Below are 21133 nucleotides of genomic sequence, written 5' to 3' on the forward strand. Positions count from 1 at the left end.
CCCCCCCCCTCCTCTATCATATTCACATACTTATTTAACCTCAAAATCAAGTTAAATATCAAAAAATAATACAACTACTACATCATAGACATATAACACAAACATACATAAACATATACAATAACTTATATGCATACATATACATAAAAAAACAAATAATCTTGAAGCCACATATAGTATATACCTTTTTGTGAACATGGTATTTCTTTTGATATAATATAATTAAAAATAATGATAACTAGTTTAACAAATTATAATGAACTGTTAGATTGAATATTCAGAATATATATAAATTCAAACTTGTATGGGTTTGAAATGAACACGACAAAAGTGGTGTCATTTGTTTCAAACACGAATACGACACAATTTTTTACAAGTTATATGATAAGAAGTATTACGAAACCTGTTAAAAATTCTAATATAAATTGGGAACACATGAAAAAATCTGCTCAAAAAAGTGGTTATTAATTCAAATTCATCATCTTCTTCATATAAAAGACACATGGAACCAAATAGTCATAGAAAAGGATAAGAGATCCGATTTTGTGAGAGTCACAACAACTTACATTAAGAAGAAAAAACTGAATGGATACGTATATTATTAAACTTCTTATATATAATATTTTTTAAATGTGTATCTAAATTTTTTCCTCAATTCACCTTTATTATATATATATATTGACATGATAAGCATTTGGGATATCAGAAACATAGGTTTCGAAGACATCCAGGAAGACCCCCCATCTCTAGTTTCAATCGATAGTACACACAAAGAATTTTAGAATAAAGACGCAAACAATGATGTTGACAATGTAATAATTTCAAAGCATAGGTGAAGATTATAAAATTTGACTTTATGTTTTAATATTAAAAAGAGAGTTAGTTTTTAAAGGTCAAAACTTAAACCATAATCTTTTACTATGTATGTTTAGCAAGTATTATAATACAATGATTAAAACATACTACATATGTATTAAAATACATACACATTAGTTACTAGATATATGCAATAGGTATTATTTTATATATACAACTGACATAAATGAGCTATTATTAAATTTCTACACCAAGTACCTTTACAACAAAATTCATATTAAAATATAAAATATGATCATAGTTTAATAATAAAACAAGTTAAAGTTATAAATTATATCTATTTACAATATCTAACGTAATATGTATTTCCATTGTTATATTAATGTACAATTTAAAATAAATATAAGTAATTAATAAAATATATTGTTTAACACAAATATACATATAAGAAAAAAAGACTTATAGTTTATAACAGAATGGGAAGCACCAATTTGTACCACGACAAACACAATATTTTTTTATATAGTTTTTTTTGTAAGGAATATAATATAAATTACTTGGGAGTGTAATGATATAAGGGATATAGATAAAGAGAGTTGAGAAAAATGAGTTTAGAATGCCATAATATTTGAATAAAAAACTTGTATTGAAAATTTGTGGATACTTACAACTGAGAAGTGAAGGCCATTTACAGAGCCTTGAAGCTACATTATTCTAACTACATGATTACAACGTACAAAAGAAAATCAAAACAAGTTTTAAGATGATATCCTTTATTTGAATTATTATAATTGAATATTTTTTGAAATAAAAGGAAAAGAATCTGTATTATTTCTTGTCGGCCATGCTTTGAAATTATTACTTTGCCAACGTCATTGCTTGCATCTTTCTTCTAAAAATCTATGTGTGTACTGTCGATTTGGAGACGAGGGATCATCCTGGATGTGTTCGAAAATCTGTGTTTCTGATATTCCACATGTTTATCTTGTCGCTTTCTCCTACAAATGGGAGATACATTTCCCAGTTCTAATGTACCCAAATGTGTACATAGTGTCCTTCTGCTACTAATTCACATTAGCTAGTGGTGGTTAATTTATGGTGAGAAGTTGGAACTCGATATTCGTCTTTGATTACTTGTTGATGGAGTAGACGGTTCTTGAAACTTTGAGTTGAGAATAAGGATGATATATTTGTTTGTCTTTTTGGCTCAATGTTCCCATATGGATCTATTGACATATTTTGAATGCTTATTATGTAGCATAATCAAATCTTAGGCTAATAACTTCTTGAAGATCATTTGGTTTGATTGGATTATCAATCTCATTACTTTATGTTAATGAGATTGGTGACCCATTAATAAGATATCTGACTTTGAGGTATATAACCAAATATTTGGTCATTGTTTATTGATTCATTCCATAACCTTATGACAACTAAACATAACAATGAATCAGGGGCGAGCCTAGCTTGAGTCAGTTTGGGTTGGTTTTGGTCCAAAATCGAAACCCAAACCGAAACTTTCGGATTTTGAAAACCATAAACCGTTGGATTTGGTTTTGATTCAGTTTGATTTGTCGATTTTTTTTCTGTTTTGGGTTGGTTTTCGGTTTGATTTTTTTCTTGACAAAATATTACCGTTTGTTTATTGATTCCTATATTATGGTATATTTACATGTACCAGAAAGCCTTAAACATGTGTGGATATGAGAATTTTCATGCACTTGATTTCTATTAATGTTTCCAAAATCTAAACTAGTAAAAAACAATTATAAATTGCAATATATCTTGTAGTGACAGTTAGTTGAGGGGTCCAAAATTATATATCTTTGTGAATTTAAATCACATGATATATATCATTTCAAGCAGAGAAAAATGGCTCCACATGATATATCACTCGAGTTGGTCAAAATAGTTAAATGTTGGATGTTTGTTGATAATAAATCACGTCAAATATCAGATGTGTAAAAACTAACAACACTTGAAGGGCATAATATTCACACAACTCTTCAACAAGTTTAGTAATGAACATAACAGCCCTATTGTTCCGATGGAGAGAGTAACCTATGATTAGCGTTTCGGAAAATTTCCAAACGAACAATTTCACAAAATGTAAAGGTATTCATATTACAAATCTTACTAGAACTGCTCGTTTTTTTTTATCAGAAGCTTGTGATTTGGTTTTTGATGCCGCAAGTAGCGGAAAATGATTCTTAATTGTTGGCACTAAAAATACAAAAGTTGATTCTTGTAACATCCCAAGATTTTAAAGTAAAAGAAATTAACCCCTTTTTATAGTTTTAACATTAAATTAATTTCCTAGTATTTTATTTTTAGATATGGGGTTAATTTAGTTGGAACTTTAACGGATAGTGGGTAATTTAATACCAAGAAAATCATATGGGACGTGGCATCTCCAAATAGTGTCAGCCCTCTTTTTCTTTTGAGTCACCTCCCACTTCACTTTTTCTTCTTCTTCTTCTTTTTCTTCTTCATTTCATGCATTCTTCTTACTTCCACTAAATCAAAGTTTAATATCCCAAGCCTAAGGTAGAAATCAAAATAATGATCATCATTAACAACTCTTATCAAGCAAGATTAAAAAGTTAGGGTTTGTGGAATTGTTGTGGAGGTGGCCGAAATTTTAAAGGAAGAAATTGTGAATTGAAAACCCTAAGTAATTGTCTTCTTTGTTGAGGTAAGGAATTTCCCCCAATTTAGCTTTATCTTTTCTTTTGCAATAAGGGTTCATGAAGGAACCCAAATTTGGGGTTTTGCTAGAAATTGGATTGTGGTTAAATTTCCCCAATTCCTTAGTTAACCTAGTTGTCATTGAGTTATATAATGTGTTTGATTATGAAATTGATAAGTTCTTATGATAAATTGAATTTATGAGAAAAGAATAAGTTTTGTTAGCTATTGAAATGATGATGAAAAGGGTAGAATGAGCTACCTAGTGTTATATATATAAAAAACTCTTATATTTTCGGTTTATCGAGTCGGGTCCTTTCAATTCTGTAGCTGTTAGCCTGTTAGCTGGTGGGTGCTAGCTGTAACCGATAGTTGGAGGTTGTAGTTGTTAGATAAATTTAGGTGTTTGACAGAGTAGTTGTAGCTGTTAATAATATATGTAAAATGACAAAAATAGGCATACACATATTTTCATTCATAATTAAATATCACACGGTCATTTTAACAAAATAAAACATAATCATTTACAAAATACTCGAAAATATAATATAATAATACTAAATCACTAATGACGTGCATTCCATATCAGAGTAGCAATATTGTTACGAACTTGTTTCATCTCATTCGTTCTTCCTCCAGATACACCGTCGATGTTTGTGTCACGGTTACTAACATCATGTAGTTCATCTCGTGGCGTGTAATTTGGATATTATTCCATTGTAGTAAACAAGATGTCTTCTTGAGAATTACAAATATATTTATGCAATGCAAATATAGCCATAATAATATCAATTTGTGTTTGCACGTTATACTTGGGTATTTCACCTAATATCTTAAATCGTTTCTTCATCTGTTTAAGAACCGACATAACTCCAAAACCATTTCTTTTGGCCAATTTTCTTTCTTCCCTGTTTTATTATTGGATTCTTTCTTCCCTTTTTGTTTTTTAGATTCCATCTAGCAACTATATATACACAATTGCAATATGAGCTTATAAATAGCTACAATACACAATTGCAACACGAGTTTATAAGTAGCTACCCTATATATGTATGCTTCAGTTTATAACTTTACACATAAGCTTTCATCTATATATGGGCTAATAAGAGTATAGTCCAATAAGTTAATTAGTCATATCATCTAAGATGGTTACACATACAAACAATTTATCTAGTTACTTCAATATTAATGAAAAAGGTCATGTTTATAAATTGCATAATATTATGGTTCAAGAACATGGTCATGTTCCTAACTTTTTTGTTAGACATCCTTGCCATTAAAATCATTACTTAATGCATAACTTCAAATATAAGTTTTTTTTTTCAGAACCAAATATAATACTTGTATTAAACGAATCAATCTAAAAGTTATAATTCTACAATTAGTTACTGAATGAGAATAATATATGACCAAGAGAATTAGAACTGTGATGAATCCTTTAATTATATACTATACATGTTTCATCTTAATCAACACATATACATAAAATATGCGTCGTAAACCACCATCCGGATATCAAAAATGTAAAAAGAAAAAACTAGATGAACAAATGATAAAGTCTCAAGCCGGTGCTTTGGATAAGTTTATACATAGACAACCGGTTGAATAGCACGTTGAGGCTAATAAACCAAACATCATTAATGATAATCATTACCATTCCTTACCTCCTATAACATTTATCGTCGTTTTTATATTTTAGTTTATATATTTATAATCGTTGCACCTATCCTTCGGGTTCTTTTTTTCCTCGGCTGAGGTCCATAAATCCTCAGAGACGGCACTGGCTGGTAGGTAGCTGAGTTTTTTTTTTTTTTTTTATATTTTAATTTTAGTGTTTAAGTTAACGTGTTGTGTAGATGTTACTTTAACTTCTTGAGTTTTTTTTTCCCTTTATTTTGAGTGGTAATATTTTAGTCATTCACACTATAACCACTAAATCCTTTTAAGACCTTTTCTTTTTACCATTAAAGTTTTATGTTTAACAATTTATGCGATACAATTTTAGTCTATTTTAATTTTCACAATCAAAGTTTTTAGCTTCTTATATACTACCTCCGTCCCATTTTAATTGTCACGTTGACCAACTTTGACCGTAAATAACTTTGTTTGTACTATATGTTAGTTGATGAAACTTATATGGACGAAAAGTATATTAAAAACTCAATTCATTCATATATTTTATACCAAGTATTACATGATACAAACAAAGTTATTTACGGTCAAAGTTGGTCAACGTGACAATTAAAATGGGACGGAGGGAGTATGTATTTTAAGAACATCGTAAGTTCATATATTCGCCATCAAAGCTTTATGTTTTAAAATTAACGGTGTATTATTTAACAACATATTTTTTTTTTTCTGATCATATAGTTAACATGTTAAAATTAATTACCGCATTCAAATCAATGTTTGGTTTTTAATCATCATATTCATTCCATTACCCCATCGAGTTGTTATTTCATTTTCAATTGTCATAAGTCATAACAAACATACTTTTAATTGTTTTTATTTAAAAAATATTCTAATTCGAGTATCTCATCTCCCCCATCAGTTTTTTCCTTTTTTTTTTCCTGAAAATTGAAGTGCTAAAAAATGCCACAATAAATCAATCAATCATCAAACAAAAACAAATCAATGAATTAAAACAATCATTCATTGATTTAATCGCCTTCAACAAATTCACTAATCACAATATACCGAATCATTCTCTTAGTTTTTACTTTCTTTATTTTGCAAGAAGAATCTCAGAGATATGGAATTCAAAGCGCGTGATTATAAAGCTAAAGAAGAAGCTTACTCTCTATCAGTTACTCGAGTTTCAGTTTCTTCACATCCTTTATCTTCATTATCATCATCATTATCATCGTCATGTTCGCAGGTTTACATTCCTTCCTCGATCACATTGCTATGTAGTTATTGATTGATATTTGGTAGTGAGGTCGAGTTTATTGATATATGTATTTTTTTTATGATCACATTGCAGTTTACGATAACTTATTTCATTTCATTTTGAATAAATATATAATTTTATATGGATATATATACAAGGCAAACTGAGCTGTGCTGCTAATCCTTCTTGTATAGCGAAACCAACACGTTTACGAACAACATTTATAGATATTGGCGACATAACGTTACAATGCGTGTGATAAGTAATTGAACTAGGACATTGAAAAAAAAACCATGAGATACAAAATTTGGCAACTTGCTATATGTGAGTGCTTGTGTAATGCGGCAGATGATACGATAGCCACAGGTGTTCTAAAAATTAAGTTATTAATAAAAACAAATTCAAGTATTAATATTGATATAAAAAAAACTTTTAAAGATTTTAGAAGCTAAGTAGTAAATAGATGCCTAAGTGGTAGGCAATGGTGATGATGTGGTCTGGGATGTATGTTGGGTGCAAACCTATGCTACACATTCATATATTTAAGAAATAAATGCCAATATATCTTAAGCGCTTTATCACTGAGTGGTTTAGAGTAGAACCCTGTTAGACTTGTATATTGGGCATAGTGATGGCTAAGTATCAGTCTCGTTTTAATGAACCTAGAGACAGAGTCATTGACATTTAGGGGTGTTATCGAGTCGAGCCAAGCTCGAGCTTAACATGGCTCGAGCTCGAACAATATTTGCTCGGCTCGAGCTCGACAGCTCGACGAGTTTTCAGTGTGTAGGCTCGAGCTCGACTCGTTGTACCCACATTATGGCTCGAGCTCGGCTCGAAAAGCTCGAAAAAGGCTCGAGTTTGGCTTGTGTCTATAAACATGACTCGAGCTCGGCTCAAAACTCGGCTCGAAAAGCTCGAAAATATATATCACTTATAACAAAATTTATACAAATAGCCCTTGTAGAATTATAAATTTACTATTTAAGAATTATATATATAAATATATACATAGTATATGGAAAGCTCGAAAAGCTCGATAAGTATTCGAGCCGAGCTATGTAAAGCTTGAGCTCGACTCGATAATTATTTCGAGCCTAGGGCTCGAGCTCGAACTCGATAATAGTTCGACTTGATCGAGTGGAGCTCGAGTTGCTCGAAAAAAGCTCGGCTCGTTGGCAGCCCTAATATACATTAGACAATGACTGAATGACATGTGGATGATGTAGACTGCAATGCAGGCAGAGGCGATGATGTGGACTGCCATGTAGACGGACAAAATGACATATTTGATGACACGGACCACTTCATAGGCCAGGGGTGATGGTGTGGAATGCCATGTAGACAGACACAATGGCATTGATGATGTGGACTGTACATTGGCAAGGGTGAAATTGGGGCACGAATAACCTTCTGGCTGGACACACAGCATAAACTTCATAGGAATTATGTTGTTTTTGTGCAAAGTTGGATTTATTGTCACGTCACGGTTTTTATCAATGATGAAAAGTACCTCAAATAAGGATGATTTGAATATAAGTTATGATTATACTTAATGTTTTATTTAAAACTGATCACAATTATGTTCTTTGTCTTTGAACATCGCCAAGGACTTGGGTTTTCATTTATGTTTCTGTTTCTTGAAGTTTCATTTGACAAATATAGATATATTCATTTTTCCTTATAGATAGTCATTCCATGTTCTTGAAAGTTTAGTATGGTAATGACCGGTAACTCCTGGTTATATATCTTAGCTTTGTTGCCTTTTTATGAACTCAATTTGATATTTCTTGTGAGTTTTCTGTGAATGCTTGACTTGTTTTGTTTAGACCAATGCAAGGGAATGCAAGGGAATTACACTTGTAATTATCTTTTTGCTTGTGGATGTTAAATATTTGTACATTTGTGATTGTAATCTCACTTATAAGTTGTTTGTTATAGTGAGTGTCATATCAATTTCTAATTTGGTTGTTTCATAATTTCACCTGATAGGATGACGTGAATATTGAATTCTTTGATCCGTTAAGGGGGGTGTCAATGGAAATCACGGAGCCTGTTGAAGATATGGCTGCTGCAGAAAAGAGTCCTGCTAGTCAAGCAGCCTCTCATCTCCCTGCAAAGGAATGGACATCTTTTACTAAGCTATTAATGCAGAGATTCCCTGTGCCAAAAATGATACCAGTTTCTTCGGTAAGTCTTTCAAACATTATGGTATATACAAAACCCAAAATTATTAGTTATGTGGATAAAGTCGAGTGATAGAATTATAAGTCAGTTCTTAACCCGGATCCTTTTTCACTACAGTTGTCAAGCAAAACTATAAAAGGGAGTAAGGGTATGGTGTATTACTATCTCTCTTGTTGCTTTTTCCATCTCCTCTTACCCATGACGAGCCGTAGGGCATGGGGAGATGATAACTGTGAGATTATAGTTGACTAACTTGCAAATATGTTTTATTAATTTTCTTATCAGGAATTGTAGAACTATCAACAAAGATGCAGTCAGATGAACTGAATGATTCTCAACCATTGTCTGAAGGAGGATTTAAGAGTGTTACCCAGCAGGAATATATCAAACGCCTGCATCAACTTAAAGACGAGATTATGCGTGCTTGGCGATCTGATGATCGTGTGACATCTTTAAAGATGTCAACTAAGGTAGCTATACATTGTTACTTTTTCCTAGATAGTCTGTTCCGAGAAGCTTATTTATGTGGTTGTTAATATGTTAACATTCATTTTTGGATAGTGGTTTTAGATTCCCATTCCTTTAAACTTCCATCTGACAAAAATCTTCCTAAGATTTAACCCTCTTCGAAAATGAAGTCTCATTTCTTCTGTGTGCTTAAATCTCAAAACTTGAATGATCGAGTCTCAACTGGAGCCTGGAACATCAGGTTTATGCCTGCCAACCTTTCTGCCTTCTGAAGTATTCGAAATAAGAATTTGGTGTCTATAAAAAATCTAAAATATGCAAGCACCTTTTTCCCTTTACGTTATATTTCTAAATCAGATTTTTTTAACTTATCCTTGGTCGAATAATCTTTTATTCTTTTTACTAGGAAGATGAGTAAGATGTATGGAGTATATAATTTTAAATTTTAGGAGTCAAAGTTTTGTCACCTTGCAGGTTGCTAGGCTTCTGATGGACACTTCTGTGGCCCAATTTTACCCAACGTTATTTGTTCTAGCTACTGATATACTGGACATGCTAGGTGATATGGTATGGGAGCGGATTAGGGAAAAAGCCGAATTTGCAGATGACGGGACCAAAATATGCACTTTACCAGGTTTTTACTTCCTCTGCGGTTTCTTCTTATGTGACTAGTCTATGGTTATGCCATATATTTAATCTAAACACACCTTTGCAAGAAAAATTATTAAATTACCACATTATACTAACATTGTTGTAATACAAAGACAACAAGTTATCTAATATATGTAATACTATTTAGGGTTAAATCACTGGATGGCCAACGTACTTTCCTTCTTGTACATGGTTGACCATTAAACCCGAAAACTAAACTGTATGACCAATATATTTTTCAAATTTGTACACGGTTGACCAAAAGTTTACCGGTTGACCGGTGATAGCCGGTTAAATGCATTTTTCTTTAATTAAATTATGATGTGGATATTACGTGGAAAAAAATTAAAAAAATTAATCACCAGATTACCAACGAACTTTTCTAGTTGTACATGGTTGCCCAACAAACTTGTAACATTTATACATGGTTCACTAATTGTTGACTGGTATATCGGTTAATATCTTTTTAGGTGATCAGGCAATGCCGTGGACTATTTAAAAATATGATATGAATTCCGAATCGGCAAATATATATATAAAAAAATCATATCCCGTCTATGTTAAGGATGTTAGATAACAAAGAAGACATAATTCAGTTTAGGGTTCATGCCAACTGGGGGAAAGGAGAACGAACATTTGATTCTTGTAACTTTGGTGATTCGGAATCCATATCTTCTTATCATTAGTCCATGTCATTATCAACTAAGTGTCACGTCACCTAAAAAGAGTATAATTGATAAATATGCTTGGTCATGAATTGGTGAACCATGTACAAATGTTACAAGTTTGTTGGGCAACCATGTACAACTAGAAAAGTTCGTTGGTAATCTGGTGATTAATTTTTTTAATTTTTTTCCACGTAATATCCACGTCATAATTTTATTAAAGAAAAATGCATTTAACCGGCTATCACCGGTCAACTGGTAAACTTTTGGTCAACCGTGTACAAATTTGAAAAGTATATTGGTCATACAGTTTAGTTTTCGGGTTTGATGGGCAACCATGTACAAGAAGGAAAGTACGTTGGTCATCCAGTGACTTATTATCAGTCGCATACTTATCACACATTGGTTGATGTGGTCATGTAGACAGTTTTGAAATGAGAGTCATGACTCATGAGATATCGGTTGTACATCAGTATTATTACTTTACTCTATATATCAATTACCAAAGCCATGTTACTGTTCACTTTGAGGTTTTTTTTTTTCCACCTTTGGCTTTTTAGTAGTTTCACAATACTTGCATTTTATTTGGTCCGCATCACATTCGTTCCTAATTTCTATTAGCTTTACAATTTTCTCTAGTCACTTATGGTTTTCCAATTCAACCTTTAAGCTATCTTCATCTTTCATATGTAGTCTTTAAATTTGCTTAATATTAAATTTGACCTTAGGTTTACTTTTTGTCGTTTGTTTCTGTTGCAAGCTATTCTGCCACGAAGCATGAGCATTATAAATCTGGTTACAATAACTTTATGTAGTATTTTTATGACATCTATAATTGTTGAGGCACATATAGCATTAAATTTCATTAAGAAGTTCTAAACTTCGGCACCTCTGAGTGTGACCTCAGTAGGATCTTCTATCAAACTGAAAGATATGTATGACCTATTGCAGATGACTTTAAAGCAAGTAATATATGCCTTGAAGCCAAAGAGACATGCAATAACTGGTTCAGAAAAGTTGCTTCTGTCCACGAGCTTCTTCCACGCATGTGAATCCCTTATCTTCATCTTTCATTCAGTACATTAAACACTATAGAGATGTGTAATTTCTCTGACATTATGTTGTTTACTTGCTGTTTATTCTTTTACTGCAAATGTTAAACATCTTTCCACTAGATGTCGCCTTTTGGTTATGACTGTATCTAATTTGACATTTCTCTTTAGTTATCTCGAACTTGCAATATTTTCATGCTGGCGGTTCCTGCGTGATGATGTTGTGGATAACCTGATGCGTTTGGCTACAATGATAAGAGGGATTGCAGATCCACTGGCATCTGCCTACTGCCGCTTCTTTTTGATTCACTGTGCCCAGAAACTCTCTCAATGCCATTCGGGTACATACTTCTTAATTTTTCAACATTCAAGATATCTGTGTCTCAACATATTTATTCGTATGATGCCTTATTAAAAAACTTTCGTCTCCCAAAAATATAGAATCGGTAGTGAATTGAGAATGCTAAAATGTTTTTTTTAAGCGGGGAATTGGTAACATATGTGTTTTGACTATTATGTAGGGCATCTGATATCTTGCATTAATGACCAAAACGTTGTACTTGCACGTATTGTGTCCACGAAAGAAACTAAGTATGGGAATTTTTTGGGAGATCAAAGATTGCTTATCAGCTTGATGGAACCAACGATTGAATATAACATGAGATGTATCTTTAAAGATCCAACCCAGGTTATATATGGACCTTCCATTGTGTAATCTCGTGTTCCTGGTGCACCTTGATATGTTGACTTATGACAATGTCATTGCTGGTTCTTTCAACTATTAGAATAACAGTATTCTTGATATTCACAGGTTGCAAATATGATTGTGAGACTTGATTTAGGGAAGAATCCATCAGAGATAAATGGAAAAGTTCCTTGGATATCAATTATCCTCCATTATTTACTTAAGGAACTTCCAACTGAAGTAGTGTGTACTAATGCTTTAGAAATTCTTCACCTTGTTGATTGCAGCAGTGATTGTTCATATGACCAGGTACCCATTAAAAGATCCTAGTTGGCATCCTGTAATTCTAGTTGGCATTCAAGCTTATTAAAACCATTCTCTTTGCAGTGTTCAAATTACCAGATGCTTGGACTAAAGCTCTGTGAGGGAATATTCCAAGTGAATGCAGTTAATGCAGTAATCGATGAAGTTATTCGGGTACTTGCTGTTTTCCGTTCCATTTTTTTCTTTGTGTGGAAGCTAAATTGTACCCGTTATCACCAGCTCACACTGTCTTTTGACTTCATGTATTTTACGCTTTCTTTCTCTCTTTTATGATTCAATTTTCTAATATCTATGATGTTCACCTTTACTTTTCATCATATGATGAATAAAATAGGAACACGTTTCTTAACACACAAAAGTATATAATATCATATGTAGGGTATGCAATCAACCATATTGCTCTGTTTTAGATACATGAGTTGGAATTTTGATTTATTCTAAGTATGTTTTGAAAAAGATCTAAGCAATCCATTAATTTTTAACAGCAGACGCTCAATGTAAGGTATACTTTGTCACAAGATGCACCTGTTACAGTTCCAATATTGAGTGAGCACCAGTTGATAACTTGATATTTGTGTGATGGTTTCTGACAATCTATTCCCCTGTTTAATTAATACCTAATATAACATCTAGCATTTTTGAAAAACTGAATGAATGTCGTGTTGGTAGTTTTAATAATAGTGGTATTTTGAGATGTTCAAAATGAAAGCCGGTAATTTGTTAGTATTTCAGTTTTAGTTTCTTTCCAGGTTGCTACCAAAAGGAAGAGTCTTGATGAGTACTTGAAGATCTTGGATGCTTTTATGGATATTATTCTTCAACATAAGATGGTAATTTTGTATACGCATGATTACATAATATAGCTTGTTATATGCCAAGTTGATTTCATTCCAATAAACTATTTTTGGTTGTTTGAGATTACTGGTGATTCAGTATGCATAGCATGTGAATTTATGCCACGCTTGTCAACCTATTATGAAAAGAGTAGATATTTTTATACGATTGACCAGTATAGGCTCCATTTGTGGTTAAGTTTTGCATTTATGGCCGAGAATGTGCGATATATATGAGAACTCGCTGACTAACATTATATCTTTTTGCAGGATCAATATCTAAGCTTTGTTCTAAGTGAAATTTTTGAGAGATTGTGCAATGAAGTGGTTACTGAAAACGAACTGTCCAGCCTGCAATCAATTGTTGTAAAGCTGGTCACCCATTTTGGTGATATGAAATACTTTTTTGAATTAGTAAGATTGTTATTCTTGTTTTTGGCTCTTTTGGGAAAATTATGAGAATGGAAACAGTTTAATTATCATCCGAACTTTGTACTTTATAGGCCCTCAACCCATTTATGATTTTTTTCATAGCCTGTTTTCTCATTGGTTCCTTCTTGTAGTATTGACCTAAAAGTAGTTCTTTTCTTACTACAGGACTATCTTGTTGACATATTAGATGTCATGCATGGGAGCTCAAGAAGCATCGTTAGTATGCACATCCTTACAAATGCAACAAGGTATTGTTTTATAGTATGTGCTGGCGGAACTTCATTAGCATGCCCCTGCTATTATATATAGTTATTTGTTACACGTATCTGTTAATCTGTGCATATGAAGTAAAACATACAAAATTACTTGCGAGTGTAATTTGGTTCTTTTGTCCTTCATGATTTAACAGAAATGATCGCATTGATGATCCTACCACGATGAAACTGCTTTTTGATGTTGCACAGTCTCTGCATGATAATGTTGATTTCTCAAGCACTAAACAGGATGATAATCATCAAGCAGAGCGTTTGATTGCTTGTTTTGTTGATAAGGTAAGGTGTGGTGTTTTTCAAATTAGCCTTCAGGTCTAATTGAATGCTCAGCATGCTTTGTAAAAGTACTTTATGCATATTTCGTTATACGTCATGATGTTTGTTCCTGAAGACCTCTGACTTTATCTAATTTAATGTCAGGTTGACCATGGTACGGATCTGGATCGCCATTTGACATTCTTGGTTGAATGTCGTGGAGCTTTTAGCAGCATGAATGATTTGAAGGTTTACACTGTGAATTGTCCCAAACTTTCAAATTTAATTTATACTTTGCATGAGAATGAGTCAGGACGGTGGCTATCTCGATGTATGTAGAAGTAAAAGCATTCCCATGGTTTATGATGGCTGCATGCTATTAGTCTATTACTGACAGGTTGACACGACTTGCAGGAGATCCTTGTTCATTCGAGCAATCTTTTGGCAACTAGAGCTTTGAGAGAGAAAAAAGATAATTTAAATTTTATCAAATCTTGCGTTACATTTAATGAAGTTACAATACCATGTATTCCTTCTTATTCCAGGCAGTTAATCTTATATCTTGAAACGGCAGAGGTACGATGTTGTAAGATTTGGTTAAGTTAAAACCACAATGAATTGGGTCACCAGGAGCATTCACGGGCTTATGATTTCCATGTTAATATCAGGTTTCTTTATTTGGAGGACTGATTTCTCATACAGATGGACTTCTCGATTCTGCACTCGGTTGCTTACAAAATGTTTATCTGGTTGATGGTCAGTTTCATCCATTCTTTGCATAAACAGTTTTGCCAGAAAAGTTATTATATTGCACTTTTATCAAACTAACTGTTTTATTCTCTTTAACCTCATTACATATCATGCATGTAGTATAATAGCGACTTTTGGGAACCTTTTATGCTGGGAAATATGTTAGTCGGTAGAATTCGTTTAGGCATTGTTCTTTTTGATCTTCTTGTACTAATAAATAATAGAGGTGGCTATATCAACCTTTTTATATCACTTGCGATGGGTAGATTCGGTTATGTTTTATTTCACATCTGCAAAATCAAGGATTAGCTTGAAATAAAATAGGCAGATTGGTCAAAAGTCGCCTGGAGATATATTTAATTCATAAAATCTCTTGAATCATTTAGTTCTAGAATTTGATTGTCACTGAACAATAGAGTTTCAGAAATCATATGTCACACTAATATTTTTTTTAAAAGTTCAAGTTATTTGGTCGAACATGTTTCAAGTCAATCCTCCTTGAGCAATACAAGTATGTTTTAACCACCTCACCTATTAGCCCCTTCTATATATACCTAATGAACAATGAAATGTCATATCTCTTTGCATTCTCTCAAACAATTTTGGCATGATTTATTTAGTTTCTAAGTTAGCTTACTTGAGTATTCTAGGCTTGAGAAAATCCAATGAAGACGCTGATGGTATTGTTTCCTTAATCAGAAAGCTATGCAGCTTCATGCTCTTGGTTCCAGGTTATTTATATGTGGCTTTCAATGTTGTAAGTTATTGTTTATTACAGAGTAAAATATATAAAAAGAGGATAAGATTCTTTTGAATATGAATTCTTTTTGTCATAAGCACCCACTTAAGTATTCTAGTTATCTGATTTTGACTTTTCTTTTTAAAGGTAATTTGGAACAAGGAGTTGCCCACATTCCAAAGAGCATATTATCTTTGCTTGATTCAGAATCATGGTTAGTCTTTTATCTTTTTAACAACATTTAAACCCAATCCCGTTAAAGGCATGGTAGTCTTTTAACTCTCAAATAATCAAATTGATGATAAAAACCGATACCCAATTATTATTATTATTATTTATATATATTTTTTAATGTTTTATAACAAATTTATAGGATCACACCCAAAGTCAGGATACAAGTTTTGTGTTCACTTCTTTCATTATCTGCAACATTTGCTCAAAATGAGCTCCCATACCATGCAATTCATGAAGAGGTACTGCTACAATCATGTCTACAATTTTTATCCTTTAATTGCACAAGTCAATTCCATAACATAGAATTGGCCAAATGGACGGGCATGTGACGAGTAAAGTGGTTAGCTTTGTGGGTCGGGCGGTTTGAGATGATCTGGAACAGCTGTGCTCAATCTTTTTATAAACAAGCAGTGACAGTGATAAATGATGCTCTAATAAATATGATATTTATATAATCTTGATCAAATATCTTAAATAACTTGATTTATAAGGTTTTATGCATCTGGGGTACATTGAGTTTTTAATGATCCATTCGAACCCATTGACCTGTTTTCTTTTTAGCAAATTTAATATTTTTCTAAATTTGACCCAATAGACATAAATCATAACCCAACTTGTCTTCTTCAGAGTAATTTGACTAATTGACAATTGTTTTCGTTGTGTGGGTAACAGGATATAGACAAATTTTTTGTTAATTAATCTGAAACGATATGAAATATAATTCCTTTTTCAGGTTATTGGCAATGACCGTTTATTCTTCGGTCATGCGACATATTTCCAAGAGCTTGGATCATTATCTAGTGTTATTCTTCGTAATATGATTGATACTATTCAAGGAGAATCTTCTCAGGTGATCAAGCAACAGTATGCTAGTATTCCTTAAGGTCTAGTGTTTTATTATAAATTTTTAACAATGCTCATATATAAATATTGCTTAGGTTACCCGCGGAAAGTTGGCACTTGAAGCTTGCAACTGCATTGCCTCATTTTATGAAGTAAGTTGGATATGCTATATTAAGTATGTAATCTATCTTTATATTAATTTACATAACTGTTTTCTGTGACATTATCATTGGATTTCTGTTGTGTGTTAACCAGGTGAATCATGAGATATCATCTGTATGCTCTAAGTTGGTCGAGACCGCCACATCATGTCTCGGAGCTGATAATAGATACTTGCAGTCGACGATTCAATTTGTTCATAAAGAGTCCTCAACGTGTCTCTAGATACAATATTGTACATTAACACAACATGTTTTTCACAAACAATTTGATGATAGAGTCATAAAGAATCTTTTGTGTAGCCCATTGAATACTGTTTTCTACAGTTGGTAAAATGTGAAAGTTTTAAGCTTCCACAAGACTAGAAGTTTAACAAGGAGTTTAATCGTGTACGCTTCCACGGGCTTTTTCTTTCAAACTCAATGATGTTGTTTATGTTCCAGGTTCTTATAACTCTTCGTCGACTCAAATCAATGATAACCGAACCAAATAGCTTATACGTCCATCCACAAAGCTAGTGCATCTATAAGATGTTGCATGTGTTATTACCATGACCTAACTCATCATATTTAATAGTAAATCACATGAGAATTTGATGGAAAAAGTACAGATATTATGCACTTTTTAAGAGTACATCCCTTGAACTATGTAATCTCATATCTTATATACCCTTGTAAAAACAATCATAATAGTGAAAACAAATAATAAGACGACACTATGATAAATTCGAGATATAAATATAAATATTATAATATAATTTAAAATTCTATAGGTGTTAATGTTTGAAATATTGACATTACACTATAACCTTTACTCTATACCATCTTTAAAGAACATTTTTAAGACTCATTCTTTATGTATTTTTTATATGGTGAATAGTAAAATTACATGTTAAAGTAGATTAGTTATATCAATAAACATTAAACTTTTTATTAAAGTTGAATAATCATTTTGATAACAATTAAACTCTATGTTAAAATTGAGTAGTCATTTCGATAACCATTAAATTCCGTGTTCAAGTTGAATAGTCATTTCGATAAACAATAAAATTCCATGTTAAAGTTGAATATCCATGTTAGATAAATAGTGGCTTAGCAAATACTTTAAAACTTATTAACATAAACTTATTAGTTATTACCAGAATATCACTAGGTATACTTGGACACCATGTCAGCCTAATATGACCCAAAAGAATATTACTTGGACACCATGCTAGATGGTCATATTTTCTGTGCGGATGTAAAATTCAGATGATTGGCTTGATTTTATTTTTTAAAGAGAACAACGGATAAATGGCTAACACCTCTCATATAAATGCGCTCATGCCGGTTCGACTCCTAGCATGCCTAAAAGGTTTGCTCCCCATGTGTTAGATGTGTATAGCATTGCTAAGGCCACCACATTTGTATGTGTCAGGATTTGAGCCTGAGACCTCCAGGAGGAAACCTAATTGTGGAAAAACTTCTTACCACTGGGCTAACACCCAATGGCTTGGCTTGCTTAACCCTAAGGTTGAACCATTGTATGATCGCAACCCTCAAAAGTACTAGCAAAAGCTAAAAAGTAAAAACTAATTTACATCTAGTGCTAAAAATTACCGGCAAGGTTGTCTAATGATGGTTTGACTCTCATGTTTCGTTGCAAGAGTTTTGGGTTTGAAAGGAAAACTTTAAGCGTAGATAGTTTGAGAGTGATCAATATTGAAATGGTTTAGTACCTTTACGCATGTATTGAATAAAAATTATACTCCGTAAGAAAAGAGCCACCTATTCTAAGATGAAACATATCCAACGATAAATACACATCAAAATCCCAAACCATGGCTTGCGAAATTCTTAAATTTGCAAATTATGGCTTGCATTTTTGCATAAGCGCAACCACAGCTTGCGACCTGACCCATATGGCAGCTCACTTATATTCTAGACAATCTTCTACCAAAGGATTTTAATGATCCAAGTTGATATATATATATATATATTATATGAACCAAATTGCAAGTGATTTCAATATACTTATAAGATTTGTATTTGTTCTGTCACATGCACAATGGGTGGGTCGGCCGAGTTGGTTCATACCTCATTCTATTTGTTTAACCTGTTTACTAACAGCTTTTTTGAACATAAATATAAAAATATACGTTTTGCAGGTGAATCTTCTTGGTGTGCAGTAGAGTCAAAAGGAGTAATATTTTAGAACAAGTCGAAAGGGGTCAGGCAAAATGTATTAGTTCTGTCAGGTGAATCTTGCTGTTTGTATATGTTCTGTCAGTTGCACAATTGTTGTGGGACTCTTGTTAGTGCATATAAATAGTGGCAGTGACCAGTTATGGCCAAATGGGACAGTGTAAGTTAATATGCTAGACGTCCAGATAGTAGTGATTTTATGAGTTACCCAATTCACAACACTAGCTTATATATGCAGGAAAAGTCGTAAGGGAGTCAGGACGATTTAGTAACTCATTGTATGCTAGACGCCTAAAGCCTGCCCAACCTCCTGCAGATGCAGGTCAGTTGTTTACAATGAAGTTGATATGATGTTATTATCTAATAGATACATGGTTAGATGGACTTAGTATTTAGGAGTTAGGAGCTGTTATGTGGAAATATATTTTTCACTTTTTTTGGGCTATGATAGTTGTTCCTGGTGTGCAGTAGAGGTGGCACAATGGGTGGGTCGGCCGTGTTGGGTCATAACCTATTATGCTGATTTGTGGTTATAAATAGCCAGGTTCATACTGTATGTACCTTAGACCCAGACCAGTTGACAGACATATAATCCAAGCATAAATGCATAACGGCGGCCATCTACAAATACATTGTATGACATGATAGGGGTAAGCAAAAACATACGAATAGTGCAAAATTCTATCCGGCAATTTTAACTCATTTAGTGCATTGGCCATCTGTAAATATGTTGTTAAATGGGATTCTTAATTGGATTGTTTGCGGTTGAATCTTGCAGATCATGTATCAGGTGAAAGCAGTAAGGGTTATAGTTTGTTAAAGCTGTTGGTCTGAATGTGACGCCATTCTTACTGTCCGTAAATATTAATGAATAATGATGCCAAACTAATCTTGCAGGTACAATTTCATATAGTTCATTCTGGTCTTTTGCTTGTTAAACTAGCTTTCACCAGTGCATTGACCATCTATATATATGTGCATGTTACAGCCTGACCTAAGTGGCAACCATCATACAGTAACATGTTCTGATAGTGGTAAAAAGGGTACCACTTGTTGACGAACCCAAACTCGTCACAGTTACAAGGTCTTTGCAACCAGCTTTGTCACTTATCTCTGACCGTGATACAATTTCTCCAGATTCGGCTACAGACACTAGTTAAAGGTCAAGACAGTTTCCCCTGATTTATTTACAAACGCTTTCTATTCGGCAACATAACCTATTGTTGAAGGTCGAGTTGTTGATATCCCGTTTACAGTCTTGGTTGACAATTAAAGAAGGGGTATATTATTCACATGGTTGGTTTTAGTTGACAATTAATGAGACGGGTAGATTATAGACATAGTTGAGCTTGGACAGAATTCATATATACCTATGTATAATCAGATTTTCTTTTACCTATGCAGTTTAAAATTTTAAATGTTGCATAAAATGATATGATAAGTGTATGATATTACTATTTTGGCAAAGCTACAACAAGAGAAATAAAGCTTCAGGTCTAATGTATAATCATGGAAACAAACAAACAACAAGCAGGAAGAAAGTTGCATAAAACTCTGAGAAGGCATTTTAGCTCAGTTGGTAAGTGAGTGGCAACAATACAGTTCATTGCAGATTTGAGTCTAACGAATAATGAGAGTAACTTTCTTAGTTTGCTACATCCAGATATAGATTTGCAGAAGAACGGTAGCACTGTCCAGACTACAATCAAGGTTCACCATACATACCTGAGTAAATTGACATGGATGTTTTAGATGAAAGACACGTTGAAAAGGTTAGCATTTTAAGAAACCAATCTTGCAAATCCAGACCAAAAAGAAATATTTGGTGTTTATATAACCTATATTGGTTAAACAAACTAATGACCAACAAAGACGTAAGTGGTTATTAGATATTTTTGTCTGATGCAACCGATAGATAATAACTGGATACGAATTTGATTAAGTCCAAGCATATTTTGCTTAATTTTTTAAAAGGTTATTTGATTAAAAAGTCCCTTAACTTGTCAC

General features: G+C 32.8%; 1 protein-coding gene across 2 annotated transcripts; it reads left to right on the forward strand.

Moving 5' to 3' along the window:
- The first annotated feature begins 6095 nt into the window (after positions 1-6095).
- On the forward strand, positions 6096-17322 carry LOC122593861 (VPS35 endosomal protein sorting factor-like). Of its 2 annotated transcripts, XM_043766312.1 has the most exons (23): positions 6113-6382; positions 8387-8584; positions 8699-8729; positions 8867-9051; positions 9524-9683; positions 11317-11413; positions 11589-11758; positions 11939-12105; positions 12229-12411; positions 12490-12579; positions 13176-13256; positions 13530-13673; positions 13857-13939; positions 14101-14242; positions 14384-14467; positions 14633-14794; positions 14887-14974; positions 15619-15699; positions 15855-15921; positions 16081-16180; positions 16675-16791; positions 16880-16936; positions 17040-17322. In XM_043766312.1, the coding sequence occupies exons 1-23, from the start codon at positions 6257-6259 to the stop codon at positions 17166-17168; spliced, it is 2742 nt and encodes a 913-aa protein (XP_043622247.1). In that variant the 5' UTR covers positions 6113-6256; the 3' UTR covers positions 17169-17322. The 2 variants fall into 2 exon arrangements, with proteins under 2 accessions (XP_043622248.1, XP_043622247.1); XM_043766313.1 differs by lacking the exon at positions 17040-17322 and having other exon boundaries at positions 6096-6382; positions 15619-15725; positions 16880-16938.
- Positions 17323-21133: the final 3811 nt, after the last annotated feature.

The sequence above is a fragment of the Erigeron canadensis genome, chromosome 3, assembly GCF_010389155.1.
Source record: "Erigeron canadensis isolate Cc75 chromosome 3, C_canadensis_v1, whole genome shotgun sequence".
In the NCBI taxonomy this organism is placed as follows: Eukaryota; Viridiplantae; Streptophyta; class Magnoliopsida; order Asterales; family Asteraceae; genus Erigeron; species Erigeron canadensis.

Excerpts from the sequence above, each read along its gene's own strand:
- LOC122593861 (XM_043766312.1), top strand. The coding sequence starts at position 6,257 with ATGGAATTCAAAGCGCGTGATTATAAAGCTAAAGAAGAAGCTTACTCT. Across the intron at positions 8,585-8,698 it reads AAATGATACCAGTTTCTTCG|TTGTCAAGCAAAACTATAAA; the intron begins GTAAGTCTTTCA and ends TTTTCACTACAG. Across the intron at positions 16,792-16,879 it reads TTCAAGGAGAATCTTCTCAG|GTTACCCGCGGAAAGTTGGC; the intron begins GTGATCAAGCAA and ends AATATTGCTTAG.